General features: G+C 36.5%; 1 protein-coding gene across 6 annotated transcripts; it reads right to left on the bottom strand.

The window, feature by feature from the left end:
• LOC109716320 (homeobox protein ATH1) lies at positions 51 to 6,504 on the bottom strand. Of its 6 annotated transcripts, none has more exons than XM_020241686.1 (6): positions 5,601 to 6,504; positions 4,140 to 4,214; positions 1,577 to 2,905; positions 851 to 1,209; positions 709 to 769; positions 51 to 453 (listed from the first exon to the last, which is right to left on the bottom strand). In XM_020241686.1, the coding sequence occupies exons 3-6, from the start codon at positions 2,597 to 2,599 to the stop codon at positions 298 to 300; spliced, it is 1,599 nt and encodes a 532-aa protein (XP_020097275.1). In that variant the 5' UTR covers positions 2,600 to 2,905; positions 4,140 to 4,214; positions 5,601 to 6,504; the 3' UTR covers positions 51 to 297. The 6 variants fall into 6 exon arrangements, with proteins under 6 accessions (XP_020097275.1, XP_020097276.1, XP_020097279.1 ...); XM_020241687.1 differs by lacking the exon at positions 5,601 to 6,504 and adding an exon at positions 5,064 to 5,393; XM_020241690.1 differs by lacking the exon at positions 5,601 to 6,504 and having other exon boundaries at positions 1,577 to 1,974; positions 2,041 to 2,905; positions 4,140 to 4,806.

The following is a 14,518-nucleotide window of genomic DNA, read 5'->3' as shown; positions in this document are numbered from 1 at the left end:
CTTATAAACACCAATTGAAGCAGAAAACAACACCATAATTGATTCACAAATATTAATTGTTAAGACTAAAACCACCTTCACCATCCATATGTATGAATGCTCCGTAAGTACATAGAGATAGCTCAAACAGCTTTTTTCATAAAATCATCCCACAGCTCACTGCAGCTAAAAGCATCATCAGTCATTCGCTAAAAGAGGATGAATTGTTATAAGCAGATATATTAAATAGGGTTTAGACATCATCGATAATTCGCTAAAAAAGAAATATACACAAACAATTAGGTATAACCCTAGCTATTAGCTCATTTGGAATCTTTGACTACCAGTATTTCCCTGCACTCTTTTCTCACCCCCTGATCCTTCTTCGCTTCGGCTCTTATTGAGTTCTGAGTACATCTCTTCGATCATCGGTTTCCACAGCCGAACCCGAGCATTAATAAACCAGTTAGACACCTATTTTTTAAAAAAATCAATCAGCAGAGTATGTAATTAGTTGAACATAGAACTTTTTCAGTATGACCAGGAATTTCACCTCACCGCACAATTACTTATTTACATATTACCTGTAAAACATCTGGGCTTTTTTTTTTACTGTAAAAAAGGGAAAGATTTTGCAGGGATATATGCAATAAATAATTTTACAGGACTAAATATCTCATATTGCATAAACATAAAACTAGCAGAAGAGCATTTGTGATCGGCAAATACCTGGCTCCGGGTCAAACCGCTTTTTAAGGCGAGCAAATGCTTCTCACTGTCTTTCGGGTAACTGAAATATAATAAAAGGAATCAAATGCAGTTTCACGTCATCAAAAATTATCTGATTAGTTTCGCTAGTAAGCAAACTCACGGGTGAAGAAAGTTCTGGAACATCCATGCACGTAGAACCGAGACAGACTTTTCAGGCAAGCCCCTTTGGGGTCTCCAAGATTGCTGATCACCCCTCTTTAGCTGCTGCAAAGCCCACTGCTTTTGGATAAAAGCAGATTCAAAGCTTTTCTCCGTTTCGCTAATGCAGCTTGTGTTAGGTTGTTGAGCAATCAACACAATCTGAGTAGCAATTCTCTCTCTCAAGTTCTTGTATAAGGCGGTGATCGCATGGTGAGCAAACTGAGCGTGAATGTTGGAAACACTAGAATCGGTAGCATTATTGAATTCAGATACGACGTTTTGGATCTGATCTAAGCATTGACTGTACTTACGATCAACCTACAATCTCAAGACAGGAGGCATCGTTAGACATCAAAACTGCATTATAAAGAAAATCAAGGAAAGCACAAATAAAGTAGGCTAGTAATCTGCCAAGTAGATTTTAGGTTCATAAATATTGAACCGACAACATTCATTCTGGAGCAATTTCACCATCACTATTACAAATTATTCCTACAGCATCAGAACAAATTGCAACAAACAGCTGAATTATCTACTTCGAATATTCCATATGATATTTGAAAGTCGGAGAAAAACAAGTAACTGGGAAAAATAAAGAAACTGTTTATTACAAGAAGTTTAAGCCAAACTGGGGAAAGATCTCCATACAGCAAACAGAATCCAAAAGGGAAAAGGATTGACTCACCAAGTGGAGCATAGTTAGCAGCTCACTTTTCGTTGTGTCAGCTTCGTGCTGTCGTTGAGCACCTATATATTCTGTGGATTTGGCTTCTCCAGAAGAAAACTGAAGCTCATCAGAGCACACATTTGTAATCGACATAAAAGAAATCTTTGGTTCCTCCTCAATTCCAGAAACTGTGTCCATTGCCTCATTAACATCTTGTAATGCATAAGTTGCAACTTCAGCAAGTATTTGTTGGGCCACGTGAAGGTACCTTGATCCTAGTAATAAACGAGAAAAATGAATGGGCCTAGAAGAGGCATTGTATAGCGAAAGCTCCTCATTGTTGAAACAGTTTTGATGCACACCATCATTTTTACTATCACGGGATACGCCAGAGTAGCTTACTTCTGAGCTTTGATCTGAAATATTAGTCGTGGTCATAATAGAAGGGTGATAGGAGCCAAGACTTAGAGAAAGTTCATTACTTGGTGCATAGCTTTGGTGTGGTTGAGAGAAGTTCATATCTGATCTATTAAAGATCCACGAAGAATCCGAGCTTCCCACGACATGATATAATGGATGAAAATAATTAAATATCCTTTCATCATAGCTCCATGCACGATCAGTTTCTCCGTTCAGTTTGTCATCATTTTCTGGCCCAAAATTGCGATTTACTGATGCAGTAAGTGAAGAACTCATAGTCTTGCAGCTATTACTCGATATAGAAGTTCTCATGTCTTCCAATGTAAAAATAGAGGGATTTTCTTGTAAACAAGTGCCGAAAAGGTTGGACACTGGAGCAGTCGGAAGTGAAGTTCCCGTGAAATGTTCTCTTGGATCATCATTACCGAAAGGCCCATTAAAAGGCGCGCTTCCTTCTTGGCCCATAGTGGAAGAAAATGGTAAATCGTAATTGACCAGACCATTGTGGGTCATATAAATATTGTCCATCGCTTCTACTTGTAATGTTGAGAGAGATGGTTCGATGGCAAAATGGCTATTGCTCGACATTGATAGGGAGGCATTGAATAGATCATTCTCCATAGTATTTATCTTTTTAACGTAACCAGAGGAATAATGGCAAGATAGTTCCTTGATCTCAAACAAAGATCACTCAAGGTGAGACTATTTATTACTAGTTGATTCTGCTACTCCCTTACGGACAAGTTGAACCGTGAACTTCTCAGATAGTAGAATAGTTATACTCATTGAGATTGACATCCCCAATAGTTTAATGCATCTTTACTATTAAGCAATATGGGAGAAAACTATCAAGTCCTAACAACAAATTTAACATTCATGAGTAGGCACTGTTTTCTGTTCAAAGTTCCCTTATCAAGTGATGTTGTCCTGAGATAGTAAAGGAAAGAGTAAGTCATAGAGATGGATAAAATTTTCGAAAAAAATATATATGTAATAACCATGGTTTTAAGTGGCAATCAACAATAATTTTAATCAGTCTAACTAGAATAGTAGGAAAGAACTAGTGATGAATTTACGCAAGCAAGCACAGGAAAAAAAAAATTATTCCTCTTAGTTGTGGGGAACTCTTGCCATGGTTTATTTGCATATGCAAAGATTACATTAAACTGGTTTATCAGGTGCTTTCATCCTGGTTTAGATGATGATACATAAGCTAAAAATTTTCCAACGCAGCACGGAATCCTACTAAATGAAGCTCCAAAATTTTGCTTAAAACAAGTAGAGACAGCATTACGCTATTTTAAAAAAGAGTAGTCGAGAAACGCAAACATAAAACTTATTTAGATGGACGGCTGAAAGAAAGAATATACTAGGAGCAGAAGACAATGTTGAGTAATTTTAAGCATATATTTCACACTATATCAAGTAAAACAGCCAATGCATCAAAGTTCGCCTTTCTCCCGAATGCTCTCACAATATAAACACCAGTTTACACAGGTCTGACCAAAATAAGACATTGACTAATTAAGTGCTAGACTTAAAAGTGCGCAATCAAAGATTTTCAACTCAGAAAGGCATGAGATTAACCACACTCATGACAACATTAACCGTCATTGTATGTGTGACATAGTCAGAAGTAGCATGGAAAGCATCATTTTGAGCATTTGAGACATACTTTTCATGAATCATAAGCAAAATCAAAAGCTTGTAGCCGCTATCTAAGCACATAATACTTGCCTAATTGAAGAACCATATACCTGAACTCTTCATGTCAAGGAGCCAGAATGAGAAAAAGGGACAAAAGAGAAGGCAAATCAGATCCAATTAAACAACAAAGAAAAAAAGCTACATAAAAGATAGTAAAGTATCAGGGTTCATCAGAATATAATGCTCTGAATTTCCACAACAGGGTGAAGAATGAGATAGAGCCAAGAAACACTTAACTCAAAGACTAAGATAAATATAGGCATTAAGAAAAGTACAAAAAATTTGCAAGCATCCAATCAAAGAAGCAAATAAAATACTCTAAAATGCTGAAAAGGTCTCACTTGATGCACTAATAAAGAAATGCCAAACCATTCCTTTGACAATAATTAAATATAAAAAAGAAAAAGCTAAGGAGCCATATCATGGCTTGGAAAAGCTTATTTAAAACACCAACCTTCCTCATGTGCATGAAGGTGCTGAGACCATCAAATGCCTAGTTGGTAGCCAAACACTGCCTCCCCAAGGGGACCTGAACCAAAACAAACAAACAAAAAAAAAGGAAAAAGAAAAAAAGAAAAAACAATGGAGTTTAGGTAGAACAGGAGATAAACAGCACTCCACTTTGCTCTCAAACATGAACATAAAAAAGTATCCCATACTACAACCTAAAATAGAAAGTGGTCCATTTCCTTATACAATGCCTACAAGAGAGTGATAGTTCATTGCCTAATAACAAGCAAGAAAGCAATGGAATACGGAGTTGATCAGGCATCCATCATTTCCAAAAAAATAAATCACACAACCATTTGATGGCCACAAGAAGTAGCTGTTTGTTTTTAAGTGATCAGAGAATTGGGTTTTCACACAGCACAAAGACCAAAAGGATGGGGCCCCATGGCTGGAGAAGCATTATACATTTTCCACCACCTCCTAATAGCATAAGGCCAAATGCTATAGTTACACTTAAAGTGGGATCCTCTCTCTGATGGATCATAGCAGTGGGGTTTCCCCCTCCCACAGTAGGAAACAAAGAGACAAAAGCATGAGAGTGAGACTAAGAGCAGTTAAAATATTCATGGGTTTTACCTCCCCATGATTGATCACTGGTGACAAACCCATAAAAAATTTGAGTTTTGACAACAAAGGTAAACTGCTAAGTATTAAAAAAAAAAAGGGTATGGCGTATATAATTATATATATATATAGTATATATATATATATATATAATATATATATATATAAATATAATATATATATATTAACCCTGAAGCCAAGGAATGTAACAAAGCACATCTCAGAAAAACAAATAAATAAAATAAATAAATGAAATGGGTAGTAGTAGTAGTAGTCATTCTCCTGTAATGAGAAAGGGTATTACACTATTCAAACCTCAGCACAAAACCCAATCATTCCCCCCCTTTTTCCTTCTCACATATTGCAAGGGCCAAAACAAGGACTAATAGAGGGTGGGAACACAAAAAAAAAAAAAAAAAAAAGTTGGCTTTCCTACTACAATCTCTGCTTTACAGAAGGAATACAAATCAAGAGCCCATATATTGGCTTACAGTCCAAGCAAAGCCAACACTACCAAACCACAAACCAAAAAACAAGTTTTTACTTTTTACTTTCCTTTTGCTTGAACAAACACAAGCAGATAAAGACACAGCAGGCCCAAAACAGGGGGGTAATAGTGGCATTTTAAGAAAAGAGAACAAAAAACCTTAAGAGGGGGGGGGGGGGGTGCTACAACCCCAATCAATCAAAGACCATGCAACTGAGCAAAAGGCAGGAAAAGAAAGGAGGGAGCAGTGGGAGGAGAGGAGCCACATATAAAGAGGAGGGAGAGTGGGGGGGTGGGGAAAAGAACAACAGCAACAAGTGGAAGGGTGAAGTGGGGATGGAGAGGAGGAAATACATTTGCCTTTTTGTGCAGGCTTTTGGGGGCCCATCTCCCCTCCCTCTCTCTCTCTCTCTCTCTCTCTCTTCTTATCTCCTCCTCCTCCTCCTCCTCCTCCTCTCTCTCTCCCATCTCCATCTGCTTCTCTATGCAATGATAGTGGCAGCCAAAATATCTGGAATCTCTGTGCAGGTTCTCAGCTGCACCTCAGACAGAGAGTACTGGGCTTTTATGCCTCAGCTTTTTTATTTTTATTTTTTCTTTCTTGGGGACTTAAAAAAGATGAGAAATTGGGTTTTCTGGCACAGTGGAAGGAATTGCAGTATTGGGAAGGAAGTAGTGGACAAGATGATGTCAGCAAAATCTAGTGGGGAGATTTCAGGGCTCTGACAGGTTTTAAATGAGGGTTGGGAGGGGTTTCAGAAACAACTAATGAGGAGTTGGTTTTTTTATCTATCTGCTGCGCAAGAAAAGCCATTCACTCAAGTTCACCTGCTGCTTCATTTTTTTCTCTTTTCCAATCTACAATCTACTGCGCACACCCTAGCAGCGTAGCTAATATTAGAATCTGAGGATAGGATTACTCTGCTATATATATATATATCTTCAATCATTAGCACTTCCAAAACTAGGCTCCCCTCTAATGACAGGATCTAAGCAAACAGGTGCATGTACTTCTAAAAAGCAGTGTTTTCTGTCAAAACAACTAATATGTAGCTTTGCACTGAAGTTACAAGAGAGGAAGCTTGAGACTTCGGCCATGTTCGGCCTTGTCCTTATAAGGCGTTATTTACTTTTTTTTTATTTATTGTTTCCTAAATTTTTTAAATTTATTAACTACGCTGCTGATCACGACCGCGGTCCGAAATTAAAATGGAAGCGGTATCAAACAAGCAATTTATTAGATTCCTGATGCGCAAAATCATTGTTGCAGTTCCCCGCCGCAACCAAAAGCTCTTTCCTATTTTCCGCTGAATAATTTTTCAAAAAGAAAATCTAGTGAAGCTTTTTCATAGTTAACAAATTGCTTTTAATCATTTAAAATTTTCACCGTAACAGAAACAATATTTTTCTCTTTTTTTTTGCTGGCGCTCTATTAGCAATAACTGAAACTAGAAAGTAACAGACTGTTACTTTCGTTCGTCACCCTCCGTTTTTTCCTTGTTAACTTTTGTCTTATCGATAGGTACTGTGTTTTGTTTTTTTGGGATTTCCCTCTTTTCTGCTGGCTCATTTTGGAGGCTCTATCTGCTTCCACCATATACGCTTAGTTTATTTTACTTAATGAATGAAGCAGCTAGCTTGCTATCTATTTTTCAAAAAAAAAAAAAAAAAAACAGAAGAAGCGTGTGACAAGAGAGAACACATAGTAGATGGAAGAAAGTAAGGGAGAGTGCATTGAAGAGAAGACTCAAAAGATGGGAAGTCTTTGGAAAAGGAAGGGGAAATACTGGAGCTGCAGTTCTACCTGAATGTTGCTCAGGGGCTTTTGCCCCAAGCTCACGCATTTGCATGTCAGCACATGCATTGCACCCCCACATGAGGTAGTGACCAGTGACTTTAAAAAGGGCAATGCTCAATACATACCAAAAATGGGGAGTAAATTGGTCAGTATCTCTTAAAAAGAAGGTGTAAATTCTTACGTACATGTATGCATGGAGCGTAAGATTCACAACTACATCCTGCATACATGTACATTTGTGATGGTTTCGCAATTTGTATCTAAGTTGTTGAATAAATCAAACAATAATTCCTTCTTTATTATTAACTTTTATCTAGATAATAAAATTTAAAAGTACATCATTATTTATATATAAATTCTTTAACGATAACAAATCACATCCATCAAATAAGATTTAAACTTTAAAATATTACTTATTAAAAATGAGAGTGAGGTGCGTGAGGCTTATAAATAGGAATGCAAATGGGCGGATCTGAGGGTAGGAGGGGATTCCCACCTCCCATCTTGTTTTTCGATAGATGGGAAAAAATTCTAAACTGATTGATTTTTATTTATTTATTTATATTACTATAATTTTATTCAGAGCAAAGCGGAGCAAAAATAAATTTTGAAGGATAGAAAAAGATCAAAAGAATGAAGGGGAAGGAATCCCCGCCATCAGCTCTATTTTTTTAACAGATCTGGAAATATATAGAGGAAATTATTTTTTTAATTTTAGTCTCTATTATTATTAGGGAAAAATTTCAAAAACTCTTCCTGTAGTTTCGCACTTTTTCACTTTAGTACCATGTGGTTTAAAATGTATCAATTTAATGCCATGTGGTTTCATTTTTATCTTTTCAGCTATTTTTTCGTTAATATTTCGTTAAATTATATACAAAAAACTTCAGATACCCATCTAAGTTTATCGAATATTCTCTTTAATACCCTTTAATTTTAATTTTGTTACTGATTTAAGAAAAAAAATAGCGAAATTGATAATAAAAAGAGAAAAATAAAACCACATGGCACTAAATTCATGCACTTTAAATCACAAGATATTGAAGTGAAAACGTGCGAAACCACAGGGAGCGTTTTGAAGTTTTTTCTATTATTATTTTGAGATGAATAAGGACAAAAACAACACTAATCTGAATCTATTTATATCTCAAACTTACAGCCGTATAAGTACACTTTGGGCACTTATAGGTGATCTTCAATGTAATAGTTGTACAATATTGTTTATTTTTCATATTTCATGTTTCAGATCAATCAAATTTTTTTATTTCGAAATATATATATATATATATATATATATATATATATGTATAGCGTCCGGCTACTATCCTATTAATAGGATTGGGACCCTTATCCTATCAAGTCGATTTGAAAAATCGGAACTTCAAATTAATAATCGGCACCGTTGAACTTAATCTACACAATTAGAAATATTTAGAAACCAAATTTTGTAATATTTAAAAATCATTATCAAGTTCATCTTAAGAGTTGAAAAATGAACGGTCATAAATGAATAACCTTCTTAAAATAGAGGTTAGACTTTCTCAGTTCGTAATCAGAGTTATCAAACATTATCTAAATAGTATAAAGAATTTTCTATCAAAAATTCAAGCAATTTGGATTGCTCTACACCGTTAAACAAGCAAACGGCTCATATAGACCGTCAAAAATTGTTGATTTTACGACACTTTGATCACCATGTAAATAATTATCAAGATTTATGAAATTTAGTTTCTAGATATTTCAAATACTCTAGATCAACTTCAACAGCTCCGATCATCGATTCGGAATCTCGATCATCAAGAATAACTTGATAGGACAAGTGCTCTTATCCTATTAATAGGATAGTAGCATTAGCCTATATATATATATATATATATATATGATTGGTTGGAAATAAAGTTACTCGGTGCCACTGCTCCCACCCCCCACCCTTGCATTTATTGCACTACAATGACCCTCCTAGGCTCCTAGTACTAAGCTGCAGCCTATGGACTTTAGTGTCCCGGCCTTGTTGTTTCTGTTCGCAAAGCCCGTGCGGCGCCCGCCTTTCTGCTCGAAGATGGGCAAGCTTTCGTCCCTGTTGCTAGTCCGGACCTTCGCGTCCTACGGCTAAATATGCTAAGGGAATGACAAAGAGAGAGAGGCAGAGATTCTCTCAAAAAGCTAAGTACTACACTACTTAGAAAATGAGAATTACAACTCACATACACACTCCCTCTTGTGTGTTTTGACCTTAACCAAACCCCACTACTTATAGGCTCCTAGATACAATGAACCTAGACACACACTAACTCTCTCATTATGAGACACATTAACTCACCCTCATAATGAGCCAAAAGTCTAAGAGTCACCCTATAACTCATGGGAGTTTCATAACCCTTAAGTTTCCATCATTGATGGGAGAGGTTACAAAACCCCTCATCTCTCCATAACGGGTTGGGTTCGGGTCACTTTAACAACCCGCTTCGCTAGCGAAGTTGGGCCACTGTCAAGGAGAAGTCAGCGGAAAACATTTTGTCCGTGACATTCTCCCTCCCCTAACGCGCAGACGCCCTCGTCGCGTGCAGAGTCGCTCCCAGTCCGCATAGCCTTCCGCGCGGTCCGTCGTGCCTTCACGCGCGATCGGCCCCGTGCTTTGCTCCCAATGTCCGCACATGTCCCCGCACCAGCACCTAGTGTTTTGCCCCTTTGAGCAAGTGCACCAGCGAGCCTGCTGTGCGAAGAGTTCGCCGAATGTGCATGTCCTCCGCGACACGCACGCACACTCTGCCAAGCCGCAGAACACCTCGAGTGTGCATGTCCTCCGCGACACGCACGCGTACACTGCTAAGCTGCAAAACGCTTTTTGGTCGTCGCAGGCTCGTTGGCAGAATGACTTGCACTTTGGTTGGACGCTGGCCGCTCCAGCGCCGCATGAGACTCGATAGTCTCGCCGCTGCTCAGGCCCTCCTCCTCGAGGTCCCCAGCCTTCTCGCGCTTCACCTCCTCGCAAAGCTGCAGGGTTGTCAGAGTTGGACTCTCGTTGCGCCCTTTTGCGTCCCCTAGATCGTGGTGCTCTCCCCCACCTTTGGCCTCGCTCGTCTTTGGTGGTTCAACTCGATCACCCTCGATTCACTCAGGTAGTGCCTCCCTCGTCTTGAGGTCCTCGACCAACTTGACCTGGGCACCAATGTCCTGAAACAGCACATCTCGCACATCCCGCTCGTTGTTGCGACGGGCAAGATTCACTTTGAACTGCTCCAGACGATGGCGGAATGTTGCCATAGCTGCAACAATATCCATCTCCATTAAATAAAACCTCTCCTCCAACATCCCCACATGTTGGGATAGGTCGGAGTAGCGCTCCTCCGCGCTCGCAGCAGAGTCCTCCAGCACGCCTACGCGGTCATCAAGCAAGACGGACTCTCTCGCCAGAGTCCGCGGCTCCTTGCTCTTGCCGTGTTTGGTCGCCCTGGGCTCAGGCACAACGTTAACGACGGCAGCTTCTGAATACATGGTTCCTTCTCGAACCGTCTCTGATACCAACTGTCACGGCCTTATTGTTTCTGTTCGCAAAGCCCGTGCGGCGCCCGCCTTCCTGCTCGAAGATGGGCAAGCCTTCGTCCCTGTTGCTAGTCCGGACCTTCGCGTCCTACGACTAAGTATGCTAAGGGAATGACAAAGAGAGAGAGACAGAGATTCTCTTAAAAAGCTAAGTACTACACTACTTAGAAAATGAGAATTACAACTTACATACACACTCCCTCTTGTGTGTTTTGGCCTTAACCAAATCCCACACTTATAGGCTCCTAGATACAATGAATCTAGACACACACTAACTCTCTCATTATGAGACACATTAACTCACCCTCATAATGAGCCAAAAGTCTAAGAGTCACTTCATAACTCATTGGAGTTTCATTATCCTATTAATAGGATAGTAGCATTAGCATATATATATATATATATATATATATATATATCTATACTACTTATAAAAGCGTGAGTTTTGAAATTTTTTCCTTTCCAAAAATGTCTCTATCTCTTTTACTAATATTGTCATGTCCAGTAAATTTCAACCACTCATTTTAAATAAATCTTTAAATAATAATTTATTCTTAAATATAGATCTTAAGTTTTCGCCATTAGATCTCATCCAACGAATAAAAATAAAAGTATCTGTCATTTTTGTTGACAAAAATACCCTTTATATCCGTTATCTCCTATCTACGTAAAACTAAATTTATCTCTTATCTAACGTAATACCAGCCAATCATGCAATACCTTCGCTAATCACGTAATACGTAAAATTAAATTTATTTGCTGCCAACATGTAGTATTCAAAATTAAAATTTAAATTTGTAATGCCCGCATAAATTTAATACCCGCGAATTTGATAATTTGAATTTTAATTTATGATAGTAGGTTTTTCCTTAAATAAAATAGTAGATTTAATTTTGACGAGTATTAAAATTTGGCGCGCCATAAAAGCGTTAAATATTGTTAAAAATATTTTAATACCCAAAATCAAAACTAAATCGTTAATTAAATATAATTTTAAATATTTTTAACAAAATATTCAATATTTAAATAATGCATCGTAAAAGTATAGAATATTTTTTAAAAAAATTAATACCCGCCCAAGCAAAACAAAATCGTTAATTAAATATAATTTTAAATATTTTTACCAAAATATTCAACACCAAAATATTCTCCGTGTTCTCAAATATAAAATATATTTTATCTATTTTAAATAAATCTTCAAATAATAATTTATTCTCAAATATAGATCTTAAGTTTTCGCCATTGAATCTTTCCAACGAATAAAAATAAAAGTATCTGTTATTTTTGTTGACAAAATATCCTTTTTTCAAATATTTTTTCTACCAACAATCATGTAATACGTAAAACTAAATTTATCACTTATCTAACGTCTACCGCCCCCAATCACATAATATCTCCGCTAATCACGTAATATGTAAAATTAAATTATTACATATCCAAACTTTTCTCAAATATTTTTTTTCTCAAACGTAATACTACCAATCTAAGTACCAAATTAAATTTAAATTTGTAATGCCGCCAAATTTAATACCCGCGATTTGATAATTTGAATTTTTTAATTTAAATATTTCTCTTTTTAACATTTTACATGAAAAAATATTAAGACTAATTATTTGGATGGATTGAAGTATGAATTGAATTAGATTGATTTTCTAGGAAAAGATAATGCTAACACACATTGGCATAAAAAAATTATTAATAACTAATTATTTGGATGGATTGAAGTATGAATCGAATTAGATTCATACTCTTAGAACAAGATAGTGCTATAAACACACTTGCATTTGGAGAGATACTATGTAAACAATTCAGTTGTTGTATAAAAATAGTACACTTTAATAATCGATAAATTTGGATAAATGTACTTTTAATATTTTATTTTTTTATGGTATTTTAAATTTATTTATCAGGATCAATTTAGCAAAATTTTATAAGTAAAATTGTGCTTAATCCACCAATTCCAAAAACTCAAGAAATAAAATTAAGCTAAATTTTTTACTTATATGAATTCTTATTAAATTTACATTTTTTTTAATTTTATCTATTCTGATGATTTATAATATTTATTTTATTGTTTTTTTACTTACAATGCAATTTGTACGGAAGGGGAACTAATGGTGACATTTTCAATTAGTTTAGTGACGAATTTTCTATTTTTTTTAATGATACTAGATTTTGTGTTCTTTCTTTTATGATATTGTAATTCTATTTTTATTTTTATCATTTTATTTAGTAATGATTAAATATTATTTTATCGAATCTTTAATATTTATTTATAAATTTTTTTTTTTTTTAGTATTTGTGTGACGTGCGTTGCACGTGCACTTAACTAGTAATATATAATATATATATTATATATATAGAGTGAGGGCTACTATGCTATCGGAAGCATAGAGCCTTCCGTGCTTCAGCTCGTTTTCGATGTGCGACTTTCGAATCGTCAATCGGCTCCGTTAAACTTGATCTAGAGTATTTGGAGTACTATAAAGTAAATTTTATTATTTTTCGATATCATTTGCCTAGTGATCGAAGGCTCAAAATCAACAAATTTCAATGGCCGTAGTGACGCCGTTTGCAAGTTTAACGCGGTGCAGAAATATCCAAATCACGTGAAATTTTGATAGAAAATTCTTTATACTATATAAAACAAGATCAATACTTTGATTTAAAATTTTAATATTATATTATTACATCTTTGTAAGATTTTTATTTTCAGCCGTTGATTTTGAGCCCCTTCGTTCACAGGCAAATGATATCGTAAAATCATAAAATTTATTTTCTAGATACTTCAAATACTCTAGATCAAGTTTAACGGAGCCGATCGACGATTCGAAAGTCGCAATATCGAAAACGAGTTGGAAAGCACGGAAGGCTCCGTACTTCCGATAGCATAGTAGCCTCAACTATATATATATATATATATATATATATATATATATATATATATATATGAGTTGAGCTAGAATACTTGTAAAGTATCACCCAAGTGAATTATGTGTGTTTTCGCCCTTGGACGGAGAGATGTGAGGTTGAGATGATGGTGGTAGGTGGTGGTAGGTGGTGGTAGGTGGAATAGTGTTTGATTCAAGGACTATTAGTAATCAAAAAGTAGATCCAATGGCTAAAAACACACAAGTATCACTCGGGTGATACTTGTAAAAGTATTCTAGCCCTACTCTATAATATATTATATATATATATATATATAATATATATATATATATATTATTATATATATATATATATATTGGTTGGAAATAAAGTTACTCGTGCCACTGCTCCCACCCCCACCCCTGCATTTATTGCACTACACTGACCCTCCTTAGGCTCCTAGTACTAAGCTGCAGCCTATGGACCTTAGGCTCTATAAGGGTTTGTTCCAATGAAGACATGATTCACCATTCGTGTTTGATTCACTTTTTGTTTTTTGTTTTTGTTATTTTTTCAAGGTGAGGATGTACATATCTTGGCAGAGCGTACGTATGGCTGGCTCAGTATGATGGGGCCGCCTGCGCGCATGCTCGGCAAAAGAACAGGCCATGCCCGATCGCACTATTCAATTTTCATCACAATAAACGAAAATAGACATAACATTTAAAGATAATAATAATAAAAATAAAAGTCTATGTAGAGGGGCAGCAGAATGTTCCGCTGTTATTCCTTGATTCAGTAGTTTCATCTGAGGTCTAGATTCACACAACTAAATGATTCGCAAAAGGCATGGTTCTTGCCACCTGCACTCATGAGCACATAGAGATCTATATTACATTCACTTCCACCATAGGAGCCACAAAGTTGAGTTCGCGCAACTCACAAAATGGGGGCACTCACATCCCTAGTGGCCACATATACCCTAACTTGAATGCCATCTTCAATCCCAATCTTGCCCTGCGCCCCCTGGCCGCGCGCCCACGCAGCGGCCGCCGCCGCT

This window comes from Ananas comosus, linkage group 10 (assembly GCF_001540865.1).
Source record: "Ananas comosus cultivar F153 linkage group 10, ASM154086v1, whole genome shotgun sequence".
NCBI classification, from domain to species: Eukaryota; Viridiplantae; Streptophyta; class Magnoliopsida; order Poales; family Bromeliaceae; genus Ananas; species Ananas comosus.
This window is presented reverse-complemented; position numbering and strand designations above follow the sequence as displayed.